This window comes from Python bivittatus, unplaced genomic scaffold (assembly GCF_059951505.1).
Source record: "Python bivittatus isolate LINGU-HERP-01145 unplaced genomic scaffold, Pbiv_v1 ctg000610_np1212, whole genome shotgun sequence".
Taxonomy (NCBI): Eukaryota; Metazoa; Chordata; class Lepidosauria; order Squamata; family Pythonidae; genus Python; species Python bivittatus.
In genome coordinates this window covers 21,110,122-21,127,168 of record NW_028277088.1, presented here as the reverse complement: position 1 = coordinate 21,127,168, position 17,047 = coordinate 21,110,122, and the positions used below count along the sequence as shown (strand labels likewise).

Sequence of the window (17,047 nt, the reverse complement as noted above, 5' to 3'; positions counted from 1 at the left end):
CAAGCCACTGCTGAAAAAGTTGACAAGAAAACTTCAGGGTCTTGTCCAGGCAGTTGCCTGGAATCAAAACTGATTTGAAGGCACATATTTCCTTTTTTTTACATCTAAAGTTGGGGTGGGAACCTGTAACCTTGCTGCAGGACTCTTAGCACTCCTTATAAACAGCAGTGCTGGCAGCTGGAGCAGTCAGCATCTATGAGCTACAGCTTCTCTGCCTCCTAGATAAATACTAATGTACAAGAAAAGTAAAGATTCCATTCAGCTGAGCTCAACTCCTGGCGAATACACATTCATAATAGGGTTTTTTTGGCAGCAATGTGGCACTGTTTGCTATTGCCTACTTTCAGGGTGTTTTCTCAACTTTCCAGTTTAGTCTACAGGTCCCTACATTCCCTACATTCTGACCCTGCTTAGCTTTTTTCTCATATATAGATATAGATATACACGAATTATTGATTATAATAGTAAAATCTAATACAAAGTAAACTTAAAGAAAGAAAAGAGAATAGAAAGGAGTAAAAAGTGTAAAGAAAAGGAGAAAACAAAAAAAGAAGAGAAAAGAATATAATAAAGAGAAAAGAAATATATAAAGAAGTGACTTCTAACCATCGTAAGTAATGTATAAACAAATTTACTAACTCTTCACCCTCTCTAAAGTTACAAACATTTATCTCTTCATCCGTATGCCATCTCTTATCTATAAACAAAATTAGCTTTTTTCAAGGTCAGTAATTGCTACCACTTGCTAAGATGTGCAACACATGGCCTAAAATAAACTTCTCCAGCTAGCACCCTCCCCTTCTTCCCTTCTAGGAAGCACACCTCTAGGAAGGGTTGATTGGAGATACAATGGGATTTAAAATCTAGCATATCTGGAGGGATTAGGATGGAATATAATATGGGAGATGGGACATCTAGAAATACTCTTAATGTTAACATAGAAAAAAAGCAATTGTCTTTATTTGTCCCATGAGGCTGCACAGGGCAGGCATGCTCCAAGTCCTTTCTCTGAAGGAATGCCACCTAATGGGACCTAGGACATGGCTTTGATGAGCATGCCTTTTGGATTAAGCTCTCCCCACCCGCTCCCACCACTACCCAAGGTTCACTCTACTTGACTCTATTGGCCTTCTGTACTGCTGTCTCTCTTCTCCCGTATGCTAGACTGGGATGGCAGATGAGCCGTCTGCGACGAGAGTGTATGCTATTATTGCCAGACTTGATTATGTATTCATTATATGTTGGTTTTGGTCATTATTTTGGTTTGGTATAGGTGTTTGTTGTTGTTTTGAATTTCCCCCCCCCCAATTGTATTATTGTTTGCTGCCCAGAGGCACAAATTATGTGAGGGGCCATTTTACAAATCTCTTAAAAATACATAAATAACAAAATAAATAAGGAACCATGCTTTTTGAGTTTGGTTGTTCAAGCTACACTGACCTAGAAATCTTTGCTATGAACACAGAAACAACATCTTTGTTTATCACACAGGGAACTATATCAAATGTCAATACCGGTTTCTCTTGAGGGAAATAATAAAAGAGAGAGAACAGAATGAGGTCACCAGATAAATTTGTTTTTTAATCTCTGGTATTTTTTTTTCAAATGCAAGAAATTCTACACGGGCTTATTTAGCATTTTTTCAGTTTGTTCACTGTTTTCACTGGAAGGAAATACCTTTCCTCAACCAGTTCTTTTAATTATGTAATGTTACAAGAATGACTTGTTCTATTATTCATCAGTAGCCAAAAGTAATGACCAATTAAAATATTTTCACACCTGCTGTCTGATGCGAAGGTTGTCTGATGTATGAAAAATACATTTTATGGGCAGAATTATAAAGTGTAACAAAGCCAGCTATATTTACGAAGAGGACACAGGATGCATTTTAAGGTTCCAAAACAAGTTAACATGCATTTTTACATTAATACTTGAAAATTAACTCATTCTTTGGGATCAAATAATGAAAAGTGACAAATGTTTCCTGAATTATTTATTTGTACACTTTATAAGCCAAAGGCCACTATCAAACCTGCAACTATAAAGTACAGAAAGACTCCTATGTCCAAAAAATATCTAAATGTCTACTTATAATATTTATAAATAGCTCAATGAGATATTCTGGAATGCTGCTCAAATATATTTCTGTTTAAGCCTAAATTATGAACATTAGCTATTGCTTCCCACTCACTGATGAGAAATCCAGCATTCCTTTTCATCTTACTATTTTGAACAAAAGAGTGCTACAACTTATGGTAGCTGTTGTAATCATATTACTTACAAATATTCAATGAGATGCCTTTAAACTGGCAGCATAAAACACTTATGCCTCATATATAGCTCAGTTCTTGCCAGCTTCAGCTGAAAAATTTGTCCGTGTCCATCTCCAACTAAGTGAAATGATATCCTTTTTCATTAAGAGGAAGAGGAGAAAGAACACTTTTTATCCCATATTAGTTTACTCAGCAGGATTCCCAGAATTGTCATCTCCATCCATGCTGTATTTAAGGGAACAAGCAAGTGATGCATCATTGGTAACTAAAGATTCTTAAGTGGGAGATTAACAGCACAACCAACACTCCCTCAAATATATAGTATTAAAAAGGTAATTTTTTTTAAGAATTGGAGGAATAATGTTGTGTATACACTGATGATCTTTTAGCTCAACAGTGAATAATTAAAGACATGTAGGCCAATAAGAAACATAGTTTAACTATATGGGCTGATGGTACATTAGTAAATTAGTTCTCTGACTAATCCATGTATTGTTTCATTCAGTGTATAAAGCCACCTAATTACAAATGACTCAAGGAAGCATATAATGGGTTTAAAAACATACCATAAAACCAGAACAGAATCAGTAATACTAATAACAGCATGCTGAGGAACACAAACATTAAAGTATCAAACATTCATGTGGGTTCACAAATTACCCTAGCTTAGGATCTGCTTAAAAAGCTCCGTTTTTAAAGCCTTCCTAAAAGTCAGCAGAGTCAGGGCCAAAGGGGAACGCTCTTCTAAAGGGCTAAAGTGGTTTTTAAACTCGAGGAGAACAATTTTTTCTAGGCTTGATAATGTATGCATTTAAATGGATTTTAATGACCAATTTAATACACTCTGTTTCTATGTACATTTTATGATATTCTATGTTTCTATGAATATCCTTACAACATATTCTCAGTAATTTGAAAGGATTAAGTCTCTGTCTTTTCATTTGCTAATCCTTGTAAATATAGGATAAAATAGAATATTCCTGATATGGAAGTGTATTTGGAGGATTTATGATCTTGCCTTAATCTTAATTTCAGGGATAGAAGAGGATCCACAAGGACTGGAGAGTATAGATATCTAGATTAATGCAAATTTTATTACTTTTCACTCAGCATGTATAGATCTTTAGACTGGAGACACTGCTTCTGTAAAAGAAGGAACTCAGACAGCAAGAAGTGCTTATGAATTCTAATATGTCTTTAAAATTCATGTTCAGTACATTTTTAATTCCATTAAGACAATGTGAAAATTCCCACAATTAGAGAGTTAATGTAAAAATGCAAGGTAGCTTGGTGGTGAAAGTTTCTTGATAAGATTTCCTGTAGTGGCTGCAGAAATCTACTGGATTGTTCTTTTGCAATTTATGCATATGGTATGTATTTTATAAATTAAATCCAGGAAATATGAACAACTGGTAAAATAAAAAAAATAAAATTATAAGGTGACAAACAAATGTAGTTGCTGATTTTCCAGAAAGCCTGGCTATTGCAAACCTCAGAGCCTACCAAATTCTCTCATGGTGAAAGCCTAAATTTCAGGCATTCCAGCTTCTCCTCTGAGAGGACTTTGTAATCATCAGCCTCCCAGGAAGAATATCCATAGAGCCCACTCAGTATAGAGGTCAGAATGTCTGACACTCTGGTTGCTATATTGAGAATACTCTATGGCTGCCAGATCATGCAGGAGGAGGGTCTTTCAAGAAATTGGGAACAGTAGTTACTATAAGAATACAGTGAGCAAGAGGGTTACCCCAAATGGCCTGAAGAGTTGCATGTAGACGGGGGAACAAAATGCCACTCCAATATTTTGCTCTTTCTAAGGCAAAAACAAAATATACAACAGAATAATAAAATTTAGGCGACTCTTGCCATTCTATGATTGCTTTTGCTACAAGTTCTGAACTGTATTTTACCAGAGCTGTAATTAAATATAAGTAGCCAAGTTGGAATGCTTGTATATTCGGGGGGGACTCTTTCCTAATTATGAAGGACATGTACAATATTTATTTTCTGTTTGTATGCGTGTTTTAAGTATTCATATATTGCCAGTTTCCAAAAACTTATATGAATACATCTTTGGTGTTAATTAACGAAGAAATGGCAATGGAGTCACTGATTTACAGTTTTATTCATTGTATTAAATCATTTTCATATGAGTTATTTTTCCATCTTGCTTTAAACAGTTCCATCTCCCCATCTGTCAGTTCCTCCATATTCTTAATAATGTGTGTTATCTGGTCTCATCTCTTCTAAGATAACCATATAGTTGGCCTTGCTGACCAAACTCCAGTGCTTCCCTTGATTATTATTTCCAGCAGACTCTTTCATCTCTTGATGTTTTGTTGGGCCTTTTATCATTGTTATATGATTAAAGGCTAGAATCTAATTACCAAATCCAAAGATCTGGGTCTGATCTGAATGTAAATGTATCTTACATACAAAAAGGAAGATCATCTACAGGGACGTGAACAAAAAGAGAACATTCTTATATGCAAAAACTTGCATCTGCAGACTCGTTCATTATAGTACATAAAGAAGTGATTCATGCGAGGAATGTCTTGTATGTGATGGAGCCTAGAGTTTCTTCAACAGCATGGTGCTTATTTTTTGTTGTTTTGTTTTTGCAATTTAATTTATGCTGTCCACTGTGCAACCTATTCACAAAAACACAGTACTACTTTCTTTGAGCCACGGATCATCATTATAACAATTTATCAAACAATTACACTTGCCTTTCTAGGACAGGGATTAAGTTTAGCCAGTACTGTGAATGATGCCTATCTGAAAACCAAATAGGGAAGGATTGTTTTAAATGTGTGCTTCCATGCCACCATTTAAAGCAGACTTTCCAAATCTAGAGTCCTCCAGATATGTTGAACTACAACTCCCAGCTCTTTAAGCCAGCAGGCTGTTGGGCATACAGTACAGAAAAGATTAAGACTACTTTAGGGGGTTCCATGGAATTAACAGACTTATTCAATGTTACAATATTTAGACACGTTTATCAAGAAAGCCGCATGATGTCAAAAGAAAGCTATGATTTATAAAATATTAATCCTCAATCATTATTTCTCAATCTGAAGGCCATTTCACATATTATAAAGTAAAAAAAAAAAAATACACATAGTCTGTTGAGAAAGCTTGAACTAACAGGGCATCAACGGATGCCAATATCTCTCTCTTCCTCTGTTCAGTCACACCCAACATTCAGAAATGTTATATATTAGCTTTCTCCAGTCTTCCTCATGTTTTACAATTTAATTCAAAGTTTCAAGATCTAAAATGGCATCTTGCTTAATAGTATCTATCCTGCATATTCTTTGTCAGCCTCATTTTCAAGCGCTTCTAACCATTCCTAGCATACTTTATTTTTCTAAGGAATTTGATTACATGACATGACCAAAATAAGACAGCCTTAGCTTGGTAATCTTAGTTTCCAGTGAAATTTCTGGCTTGATGCATTCTATAATCTCCTTGTTTGTTACTTTTGCTGCCCAAGGTATACATAGTAGTTGTCTCCAAACCCATAATTCGAAGGAGTCTAGTTTTTTTTCTAGCTGCGTTTTTATTGTCCAATGTTCACAATCATAGATAGTTATAGGAAAAACAGTCCTTATAACTACCTATAATTACTGTATCCACCAATGTATCCATCAACATATTGCTTGCCAAGGACATCCCCACCTGGTTTTATCATTTTTAGATTATTTACATTTTTAAAAAGGTTGTCAGTAAGATTCAAAGCAAGGCACTAGTCTCTTGAATAATTGTTATTTTCAAAAATGCTTCTGAGTCCTGTATAAAGCTCTGAAGGAACTTAGAAAACAAAACTTATAAAGAGACACAACTCAGTGTCCACCTGTTCCCAAAGCAAGACAGGAGTAAGCTGAAGTAATAAAGAGCATTTTCTGTGCTATGGGACCAGGAAAGAGGCATAGCCTTCTATCTATTCTGAAAACTAAGAGCGATAAGTTGCTTTAAAAGATTGAAGAAAACACTGGGAAACCAAATATTAGACCAACACAATATATTCTTATTCCAATGTCCAACCAATGTCCAAATACATGGACATCACCTAACGAAGAACACAGAAATCAAGTTCACTATATTTTTTGGTCAAGGAGGAGGAAGAGCTCATTTATAACGACAAAGTTGTGGCCAGAGGCTGATTGTGGAGGATATCATACCTATTCAAGTGCGAGTTTCAAGACAATGTATAGTAGAAGAATAAAGCCAACCAGTTTCCACAATGTGATCTTGAGATTATTTATTTATTTATTTATTTATTTGATTTATCCCCTGCCCATCTCCCCCCAATGGGGGACTCTGGGTGGCTCACAACACGTTAAAACAAAAAATAAATATACAATTAAAACCTACAACAATTCACATTCACAAAAATAAAAGGGAAAAAAATCCAGGAGGCCGATGGTTCAATATACCAACCATTTCCAATAACAGCTTTCAGGAACTGCTTTGAAGTCCTGAACCTCACTGATAAGGAACCAGAACTATCAAATGAATCTGAAGAATTTGTTAAGGCCAAATGTAAAAAGAGACTGACAAAGACCAAGAAGCAAAAGAAAGCAAACTATATGCCAGACCAGACAGTGGAAATTGCCAAAAAAGAGAGACAAACTAAAGCTAAGAAAGACAAAGATCTCACAAAGAAAACTAACAAAGAATTTCAGAGGGCTTTAGAAAAGACAAGGAGCAGTATTACAACAATATCTGTAAAGACGCTGAAGACAAAAACAAGGAAAGTTTTCCAAAAGATCTCCAAATTAGAAGGAAGTTCCAACCTCGAATTGGTATGCTAAAAGATGCCTATGGACATACAGTAACTGATTCAAAAAAGATCAAACAGAGATGGAAGGAATATATTGAAATTCTTACAACAGAGACATCAAATCCAAGATATCTTAAAAGATATTCCCTATTTACAAAAACCTCTAGTATTAGAAGATGAAGTTAGATCAGCATTCCAGTCATTAGGCTACAGGAATAGGTGGAGTATCTACAGAAATATGGTAAGTAACAGAGGAAAGGTCAGTAAAGGTTCTAACCAAATTATGTCAGCAAATCAGGAAAATGACACAGCAGTCAGCACACTGGAAGAGATCAGTCTACATACCAGTACCAAAGAAAGGAGACTTAACAGATTGTGCAAACTATCACACAGTATCATTGATTTCATATGCTAAAAAAAATAATGCTCAGGAGTATTCAATGTGTATTAGAGCCCTACATGGATAGGGAAATGCCAGATATTTGAGCCTAAAAAAGGCTGAGGAACATGAGACATTATTCCTGATGCACGCTAGATAATTAAGAAAGCCAAAGAATAAAAAAAAGAAGTCAATATGTACTACATTTATTATAGGAAGGCCTTTGATTGCGTTGATCATGTCAAGCTGTCAACCTTAGAGAAATGGAAATCCCAGAACACTTCACTGTCCTCATGCAACACCTATGGTCAGGAAGCCATAGTCCAGACAGAACATGGAGAAACAAACTGGTTCTAGGTTGGCAAAAAAGTGAGACAAGGCTGTATACTCTCCCTTTATTTATTCAATCTATATGCTGAATATATTTTGAGGGAAGCTGGATAGGAAGAAGATGAGCATGGTTTTAAACCTGGAGAAAGAAACATCAAATAACCTGCACTCTGCTGATAATGCTACTCTGATTGCTGAAAATACAAATCTGCAAGCTCTAGTAATGAAAGTCAAGGAGCATAGTGAAAAAAATGGAGCTAAGATTAAATATAAAAAAGACCATATCACGACAACAGGTATAGCAACTAGAATTGACAAGGAAGAGATTGTGGTTAGCTTCTGTCTTTTAGGATTGACCATTAACAGTAAGAAAGCCAACAGTCAAGAAATACATTTCAGACTAGCACTTGGTAGGGTAGCAATGAATGCCTTGGAAAATATATTCAGATACTAGGATGTGATTACATCGACAAAAATTAGAATTGTGCAGACAACAGGTATGAAAGTTGGACTTTGAAGAAGCACGACAGAAAGTGCATTGATGTGTTTGAATGTTGATGTTGGAGAAGACTCGGGAGAATACCAAGGACAACCAGGAAAACAGCAATTGGATCATAGAATAAATCAACCTAGAGTTTTCACTCAGGAAACAAATGACCAGGCTCAAACTGTACATTATGAGAAAATCCAGTTCCCCTGAGAAGTCTACAATGCTGGGAAAAGTGAAAGGAAATAGAAGAGGATGACTAGAAGCAATGTGGATTACAATAGCAATAAATGCACTACTGAGAGACTAAAAGGCCAGGCTGACGATCACTCTGGAGAAAGTCTATCTATGTGGTCACTAACAGTCAACACCAACTTCATAGCACATAATCAATCATTCAATCAATCAATCAATTGTATAACACTATTTAATTCTTAGGAGATAGAAAGGAAATTGCTTAATATCAAAGGTAACAATATAAATGCAGTATTGATGACTCCTGCTCATACTTATTGTTCCAAGATGGAGCCACTACTTAGGACCTTATTCATATTCTCTATTCATCCTCACACATGTGCACCTAAGATAGCTTTTGCAGAAAAGAAGGCATGGAGCCCTGCTGTTGTTTAGCTGCTTCAATACAGTATGATGTTCTCTTTTGTCAGTCAGGTTTCCAAATACGTGCTGCGTATGTTTTCACCCATGGAAGAAGCTCTTGTCTGTCCCTACTTATTACATATTTAGGAGGATGTCATTTTCTATACTTAGAAAATTTGTTGTTCCTGTTTTTAGTACTAGTAGTTGTTGTATGTATGTTGCTATATTTGTGGTATTTTATTATTACCTTTTCCCACAATATTCTGAGATACTTCTTCGTTCCTTTATCTATTGTAGTATCTTCCCTGTATCCATGCAGGCCCTCTTGCTTCTGACTGGTTGCCCTCAGTTGTCTAGAAGCTATTCCAGAAGCCTGGTATTTATCTCAGTAGACTTTCCATAGGTCTTTATATTCTGGGCCTTCTATAGATCTTTACATTCTTTAACTTTAATTTCTCTCTCCCAGTTCGTTCTTGTCCTTGTTTTTGCATACTTTTGCCAACCTCGGTCTGGCCTTGTTTTAGCCCATATCAAAGTTTGACTTGTTCTTCCATTCACAAACTAAAATTGGCAGCCTATTACCTGGAATAGCATAAACTACCATAGTATGCAAAGGTTAATTAAATTCACAACATGAGAGATCGTGAGGAGGAACCTTTACTATCAAGTCTTCTGGCAAATGGCCAGCTGTGCAAAGCATTCAGAAGAGGTGCTCTGCAGAGCATGGAAGAACAAGTAGTCCTCACTTAACAACCATTCATTTAGTGACTGTTCCAAGTTACAATGGTGCTGAACAAAAGGACTTACAGAAGGACTTACACCTGGCCCTCACACTTACAACTGTTGCAGCACCCTTGCGGTCATGTGATCACGATCCGGGCACTTAGCAACCAGCTTGCACTTACAAAGGTTGCAGCGTCCCGAGGTCATGTGATTGCCATTTGTAAACTTCCCAGCCAGCTTCCGGCAAGCAAAATCAATGGGGAACCATGTGATTAACTTGATGTGATTCACTTAACAGCCACAATGATTCGCAAAAAAGGTCATAAAATCAGGCGTAACTCACTTAACAACCACCCACCGTACAATTAATTTTCTGGTATCTATTGTGGTCGTTAAGCAAGGACTACCTGTACGTGGGAAAACACCTCTGGTTGAAGTGTTAAAGTAATTGTGTCCTTTGGAAGGCTTGCACAGACACTGAAAAGGCTGTCCCCAACTGGCCTTGCAGGCATGCATAGTTGTTTCACTTTCTTGGTGGCTCCAAGGATGTATGTCTGTGCAAGTATTCATGTGCAGATAATACCCAGCAAATAGGTATTTTATGGTTGCCCATGGCAACCACAGCAGGCCTTTTTATGGGTATGCCCAAGATACTCTTAAAATTCCAAATGTGCTCACAATTCCAAAAAAGGTTGAGGACCTCGGTATTAACGATTCAGCATCTAGCACCTAAACATGGGCAACGAGGGATGTGCCACATCCCAAGAAATTCCCTGATGAAACACACTACAGTATTCTGTAAGTGTTTGTGTGCATGCAGAAAACAGATTCTGTAAGGCAGCAGTCAGAAGGAGAAACTCCCAACCCTCTCCATTAGTCTGACTCCAAAAGATTGCATAAATAGGAGACTTCTGGCTATTTAAACTTACTAAAGCCAATTATGCCCCTTGTAACTTTTGCAACTTGAGAACATCAACACAAACACATTAAGGTTGCTTCTAATAACATTACTTACTGTACATGTTAATATGTTTAATCACTCTCCATTGTTGGAAGTTTACATCTGGTCCAGGAACAAGTTAAAGGCATAAATGAGTATCCACCTTTTGGCATAAAGATGCAATATTTAAGATTCAAGCCTAAATTTAAGTAAAACAGATAGCACTTATTTTATTTAATTCCAACAGAGTTGTGTTTTTCAAAGAGTAAAAATAGTGTCATCAGAAAAACAGTAATCATTTTGTAAATAAAAGCTAGTGTTGAGTTGCAAAATATGCTATGTTACATAAACAGGAAAATTACATTCAGATGTTTTGATGTTGCTCATATAGGTGTATTTAAAGAGCTGTTGCAATTTTCTGTTTATTCTAAATGTATTAGCAATTAGAAAGATTGCTGTAATTTTTTTTTTTTTTTAGAAAAGTAACTGAAAATTGCTTTTCAATCACAGCAAACTCGTAATAGTAAAAAAACCCCTCAAAACCCAGGTATGGTTCTCATATGCACTTCTTAACAAACAAATTTGATTAAACTTGCACGCTCTCCCCTCAGCTGTCCTCAAAGGCCGATACAGGAAGATCCCTTACCCGGAGAGACAATGCCCCTGTGACTCTGGACACACAGAAACAACTGAGCGTGTGCTTCTCCAGTGCCTGTATTAGAGAGACATTCCTACTAGCCTCATCTCACCATTCCTGCATAAATACCCAGGGTGCACAGGACATTTTACACCTCCCTGCTGCTTTCAGGTACCAACCCTGCTACAACATATAATCGCAGCAGCAATTAAAATTCATCAGATGATGGCCTGTGCCATAAACTAGACTTAATGAGCATCTAGTTTGTCATACTAGAGTGCTCTATAACTTGATGTAGTCTGCCATATACTAACCTTTATGCTTACACCCATCTAATGCTCTTATCCCCCCTTTTTAGATCCTTTTAGATACTTGTTTTTTATATATACTTTCTGTTTTATATCTTTTAGCTTTTCAAAACTTTTTTTTTAATAAACTCTGATGTATCTTTTATGCTTTTTAATTGACTCTACCCCACCCTCCTTATGCTGGTCTATGACCATAATAAAGATTTGATGTGATTTGATTTGGTTAAACTTGCAAGAATAGTTTCTGTATGTATGAGTGCAATTTAAATATAAATTATGTTTTTGAATGGCAAATCTGTAGATAAGAGTTGTTATTTTTAATTTAATCCTGTATCTAGCTTAAAGGACCATTTTAAATAATGAAATAACCCTTGACACTGGCAAAAATGAAACTGATTTTTTTTTTACATCTATACACTATGCAAACATATAGTTAAATACTATACATTTTAAAAATATTTCATTCACCAAAATAACACACATTTGTGAAATGGTAGCTCTTATATTTCTTAATATACCAAGTAGGATTACTTCTTTGTGATCAGACTGCTAGAGCAGATTACATAAGAGAAAAAGTTTTAAAAATAAATCTATAAATCTCCTAAAATCAGCTTACTTGGAAACTATAATATACTTTAACAGCAGCTTTTCTGTAAGTATATTTTTTTTAAAAAAGCAATTCCTTTATGCTTTGAAATATGGCAAAGATAGTTGTCAGAAAAAAATATTTGAAAAAGATATACAAATTCATATGTGACATGGGGAACATCATATTCTAAACAAAGAATCTCTCTCTCTCTTTCTATATTTTTCTCTTACTAAATAGTACTGAAGTATGTGCCAAGAAGCCATATGATATACTAGGAAAAAAGTCCCACTAAGAAAAGGCACAAAATATGAGGGGAAAAAAGACCCTCAGAGACAGATATTTATAAGAGAGATTACCAGTGTGCTAGAATAAATGTCAGAGAATCTTTAAAACCCAGTAATACTGGATTTAGCTAAAATTGCTGCCTTCCACAAGAGACAAAATGTTCCAAGTGTTCACAGAGCTCTATGTTGCTGTTATTTACAAAATTGGTAAAATTTCTTTACTGAGTAACTGCTATCATGCTTCCCATGTAGACTGAATTTGTCCAAAGACTTAAGGCAACATTCCACAAAGATACAGCTAAAGACACACAGCCACATAGCCATATTTTATGGCTAAAATTGTACTTCTCACAGATTTCCATGGAGTAAAGAACTGATAACACACATGAAAACACCTTTACTAAGTGGGTGAGCAAATTAAATCTGTCAACTATTCTTACAGATTTAGTTTATTAATCAATGCTCAGTATAACCCTACTCTATCCTTAAATTAAAACTCTTAATTTTTGCTGTTACAGAGTATGTTAAGCCTTGGAAAGAAAGGACTATGTGGACCAAAAAAGTCAATACTATGGGTGCCACCAAGACAGCAGTATGGGTTGTTCCAATATGTCATATGAATGTTTTGCTCAGGAGAAGAGCAAAACAATGTATTTATGTCTCAATTAACTGGGAATAAGGCTGCATGAATCTTCCTTCCTCCACATTTTTCTTCTTTTTTTTTAGCTATAACTATTATATCCAAATCCTGTTCTACAGTTAATCTAAACAAGCTTTGTCCAATCTAATGCCTTCCAGATGTATTCCAGTTAGGGATATACAACATATCCACCTTGGATTTCTTTTTCACAATATATTTTGATCCCCAAGTGGTCTCCACTGTGACACTGATAACAAGCAGCAAATGTCAATTGCGATCCTTGGAAATGCTTGTATTTGGGGTAATTCCACAGCTGTACACAATAAATAAACCGTGATTTGCTGTTGGCTTATTGAATGAACTGTGACTTGGCACACTATGTGAGTGGAACTTTCTGATTTATTTGTGGCTTCTTGACTTGTTCCTTGTTTGGTTTTACTAGCCTCAGAAGGTGGCAGCTTCTAGCCATCCCTGGACTCTTGGAAGTTAAGTAGGGTCTGGCCTGGATAGCCCTGGAATGTAGGCTAAATGGAAGCTTAAAAAACATCCAAAAGGGAGCAGTTGCAAACCATTTCAAGTTGTGTTACATACACTGTTTATCAATGACCTTGACTGGCAGACCAGAACATTTCCAGGACCCCTTGGTCAGTGCTCAATTCACTTGACTTCCTGGTTTTCATGGATTCACTAAGTCTAAGTGTATAACAATTTACTTCACTGCTACCGCTTCTACTGAAGTTGCTCATTTTTGTTTAGCTGTTAGTATTGCATGGTAAAATGTGTTTTTGATTTACAGTTTACATGACACTTCAATATAAATGTTATAGACTGTTTGCCAAGAAAAGTTAAGACAGGTTTACAGTTGTCTGTTAACAAAAAGCAAGGAAAAAGACTGGGCTGCCCAAATATATTGTAGGTATTTTGTTTCTTACACTTTTACACCCATCTCTTTTCCTCTTAGCAATTATTCACCTGTCAAACAAGCAAGTTCCCAAGAAGATTTGCATGCGCTGGTAGAACATGCACATAATGCAATATGTCCACAATTTATTAACTTGTCAGCTAATTTTTTTTTTTTGGTGCCTTCAAGTCAGTTTTTCACTCCTGGTAACTGCCTGGACAAGCCCCTGAAATTTTCTTAGCAAGTTTTTGGAAGTGGTCTGCCATTGCCTTCATCATCCTAGGGCTGAGAGAGACTGGCCCAAGGTCACCCAGCTGGCTTTGTACCTAAGGCAGGACTAGAACTCATGGTCCCCCAGTTTCTAGCCTGATGCCTTAACCACTATACCAAACTGTCTTTCTGCAATTTATTAACTTGACAGCTAAATTACTGTTAACCAATTCTGGATGGTAAAAACATCCATATTTAGTTGCAGCATCAGCTTGTCAGGCCATGCCCTGAACAGAATGGTAATTTGTAAGTTTCAAATAACATCACACTACGTTAAAAGTGATATCAAAGAGCAATACTGGAAAGTATTTTTAAAAGTATACTACATCTTATGCTTAAAAAGAAATCAAATCAAATGAATATATTAATATACTTACTGGTTTAATTCTATATCTAGGATGAAGGAAGATCCAAAAGCATCAACCTGGAAGCTGGCTCTAGCAACATGAGTGGACTGCAATATAAAAATAATTGCAATCAGTTAGTTACCAAATCATTGTCCTGAAAGCAATACAAGCAAAATTCTGTATCAGTGCAAAAATAGAGATTTTGCTATATAATTGAAGCGTTTTTATAGAGAGAGAAACAAAGGAGCTGACTGTATCATATTTTATATATTTTTGATTCTCACATATTTAACAACTTTAGAGTTTTTATTTATTTTATTTTTTATTTTTATCAAATTTATATGGCTGCCCATCTCACACAAAGTGACTGTGGGGACCGTACAATAAAACCAACCATTAAAACATTCTGCAGGACCACACTAAAAATTATGAAACATAAATAAAAACAAGATAGTGAGACGGAATGCATCAGAATGTAACACGTGATGCAGCCAGCACGCAGGCTCCATGTTGCCAGGGGATCCCCAGGCCTGATGAAAAAAAACCACGTTTTAAGGGATTTCCAGAAAATCACAAGGGTTGGGGCTAACCTCATCTGGGGGGCAGGGGATGATGCTTCAAAGGCAGGTGCCATGGCAAAAAAGGCTTGTTTCCTAGGTCCCGTCAGATGGAACTCTTTCACAGACAGGACCCACAGCATGCTTCTCCTGCCGGACCTGATGGGTGGGTAGATATAACTGGGAAGAGGCAGTCCCTCAAATAACCTGGCCCCATGACATGTAGGGCTTTAAAAGTCAAAAACAGCATCTTGAATTGGACCCAGAAGCAAACTGGTAACCAATGCAGCTCACAGAAGAGGTGTATCATGCATTCTTCTCAGGGCACACATAACTGCCTGTGCTGCCACATTTTGCACCAGCTGAAGCTTCTGGATACTCTTCAAGGGCAGCCTGATGTAGAACACATTACAGTAGTCCATTCAGGAGGTGAAGAGATCTCTAAAGTTGGCACAGAAATATTGCATTTATGTTTAATACAGGTAGTCCTTGGGTTACAATGGCAATTGGGACCAGAATTCTGTCACTAAGTGATGCAGTCACAAAGTGCGACATCATGTAACTGCATCAGTTAGTGATGACAATCCTAGCAGTCCCAGTTGCTGTTGTAAATTGAGGACCATGCAGGTTGCTAAGCAAGGACCTCACATGACCACAACATGGGAAGAGGCAAGAGTTCCAGGCAAGCAGGCTGGCAGGCAAGAGCTATAGGTGGGTGGGTGAGTGCCACAGGTGGGCACTATGGAGCACGGGTAGGCAGGTGCCGTTGTGGGGGGGGGGGCTCCTTGGCAGAAAAAGTGGTGGGAGCAATTTACAGGAGCAACTTGTGACCTCCTGCTAGATTCCCATTGACTTTGCTTGTGGAAAGCTGGCAGGGAAGGTTGAAAATAGCAATCACGTGACCATGGGACACTGCAATTTTCATAATTGCAAGCCAGTTGCCAAGCACCTGAATCATGATCATGTGACCGTAGGGACGCTGCAACGGCTGAAACTTCGAGGACCAGTCGTAAGTGCCCCTTGTTCAGTGCTGTCGTAACTTTGAATGGTCGCTGAACGAGTGGTCATAACCTGAGAACTACCCATAAAACCTTTCAGGAGGCACCAATAATAGCACACCTTAGTAAATCTACTGGCAGCACTAGTAGGCATGAGCTGCAAGGTGGAACACACAATATTAAAAAAAGCCAATTTGGGGTTAGCAGTGCACCTCTTCTTTCCTACTATGGCCTGCTAAGTGATGCCTGAAAAGTCAACAGCAAGCCACAGGAACCTTCTCCAGCATACATGATGGAAAGTCTCCTAAAGTCCTGCAATTGACTACTTCACCCTAGGTCAGTAGGTGGAAGAGGCACCTACTCCTCTGGCCCACAGAAAGTTTCTAAAATAGACTAATGTTCTTTTTAGCATAGAAAATCACCTTCCAAAAAGTAAGGAAAAAAATGTAAAAGCCCAAACCATCTGCTTTGCATCTCTGCGCAGACACTCAGGTGATACTACTCTATTCATTTTACTTCATTGGCCCAGATAATAGGACTCTGCCCTCCCTCTCCCCCACCAAATGTTCAATGCTCGGATTTTCAGAATATTACCCATTGTTAAATTAAGTTGCCTTTTCTGGCCTTCTACTTTAATGACTTAGTTTAGAAGACTATAATAGATTTCTTTTCCTGCTATTTCTGCAGAACCTTGTAGAGCATACAGTGGTATGGGAGGAAATGATAGTAAATATTCAAGAGGATATAAAACTCAGCCTCACATCTTGGGAGGGTTTGCCTCTTCTGACACTGATCAGAAGAGCCATTCTTGACTTACACTATGTGTGTGTTTTCTATTTGTGATTACCTGTGACAAGGGAAAGTAACTATCATCTTGTTTAAGGAATAAGAACACATCCTACATTTTAGTTGTTGATCAGCTAATAAACTTAAAGAATACATGATGTTTTGCTGGGAACACCTTTATTGGGTTAGTCACATCATGTGTTTAGTCCCCATCT

At 37.0% G+C, this 17,047-nt stretch overlaps 1 protein-coding gene across 8 annotated transcripts in view; it reads right to left on the bottom strand.

Annotated features, from left to right (window-relative positions):
- Positions 1-17,047, bottom strand: part of ADAM22 (ADAM metallopeptidase domain 22) — a 145,204-nt gene that overhangs the window by 105,218 nt on the left and 22,939 nt on the right. For all 8 annotated transcript variants that reach the window (XM_088150501.1, XM_088150500.1, XM_088150496.1 and 5 more), the window contains exon 3: positions 14,522-14,598. In XM_088150501.1, coding sequence (XP_088006627.1) covers positions 14,522-14,598 — 77 coding nt within the window. The remainder of the gene's footprint in view (positions 1-14,521; positions 14,599-17,047) is intronic.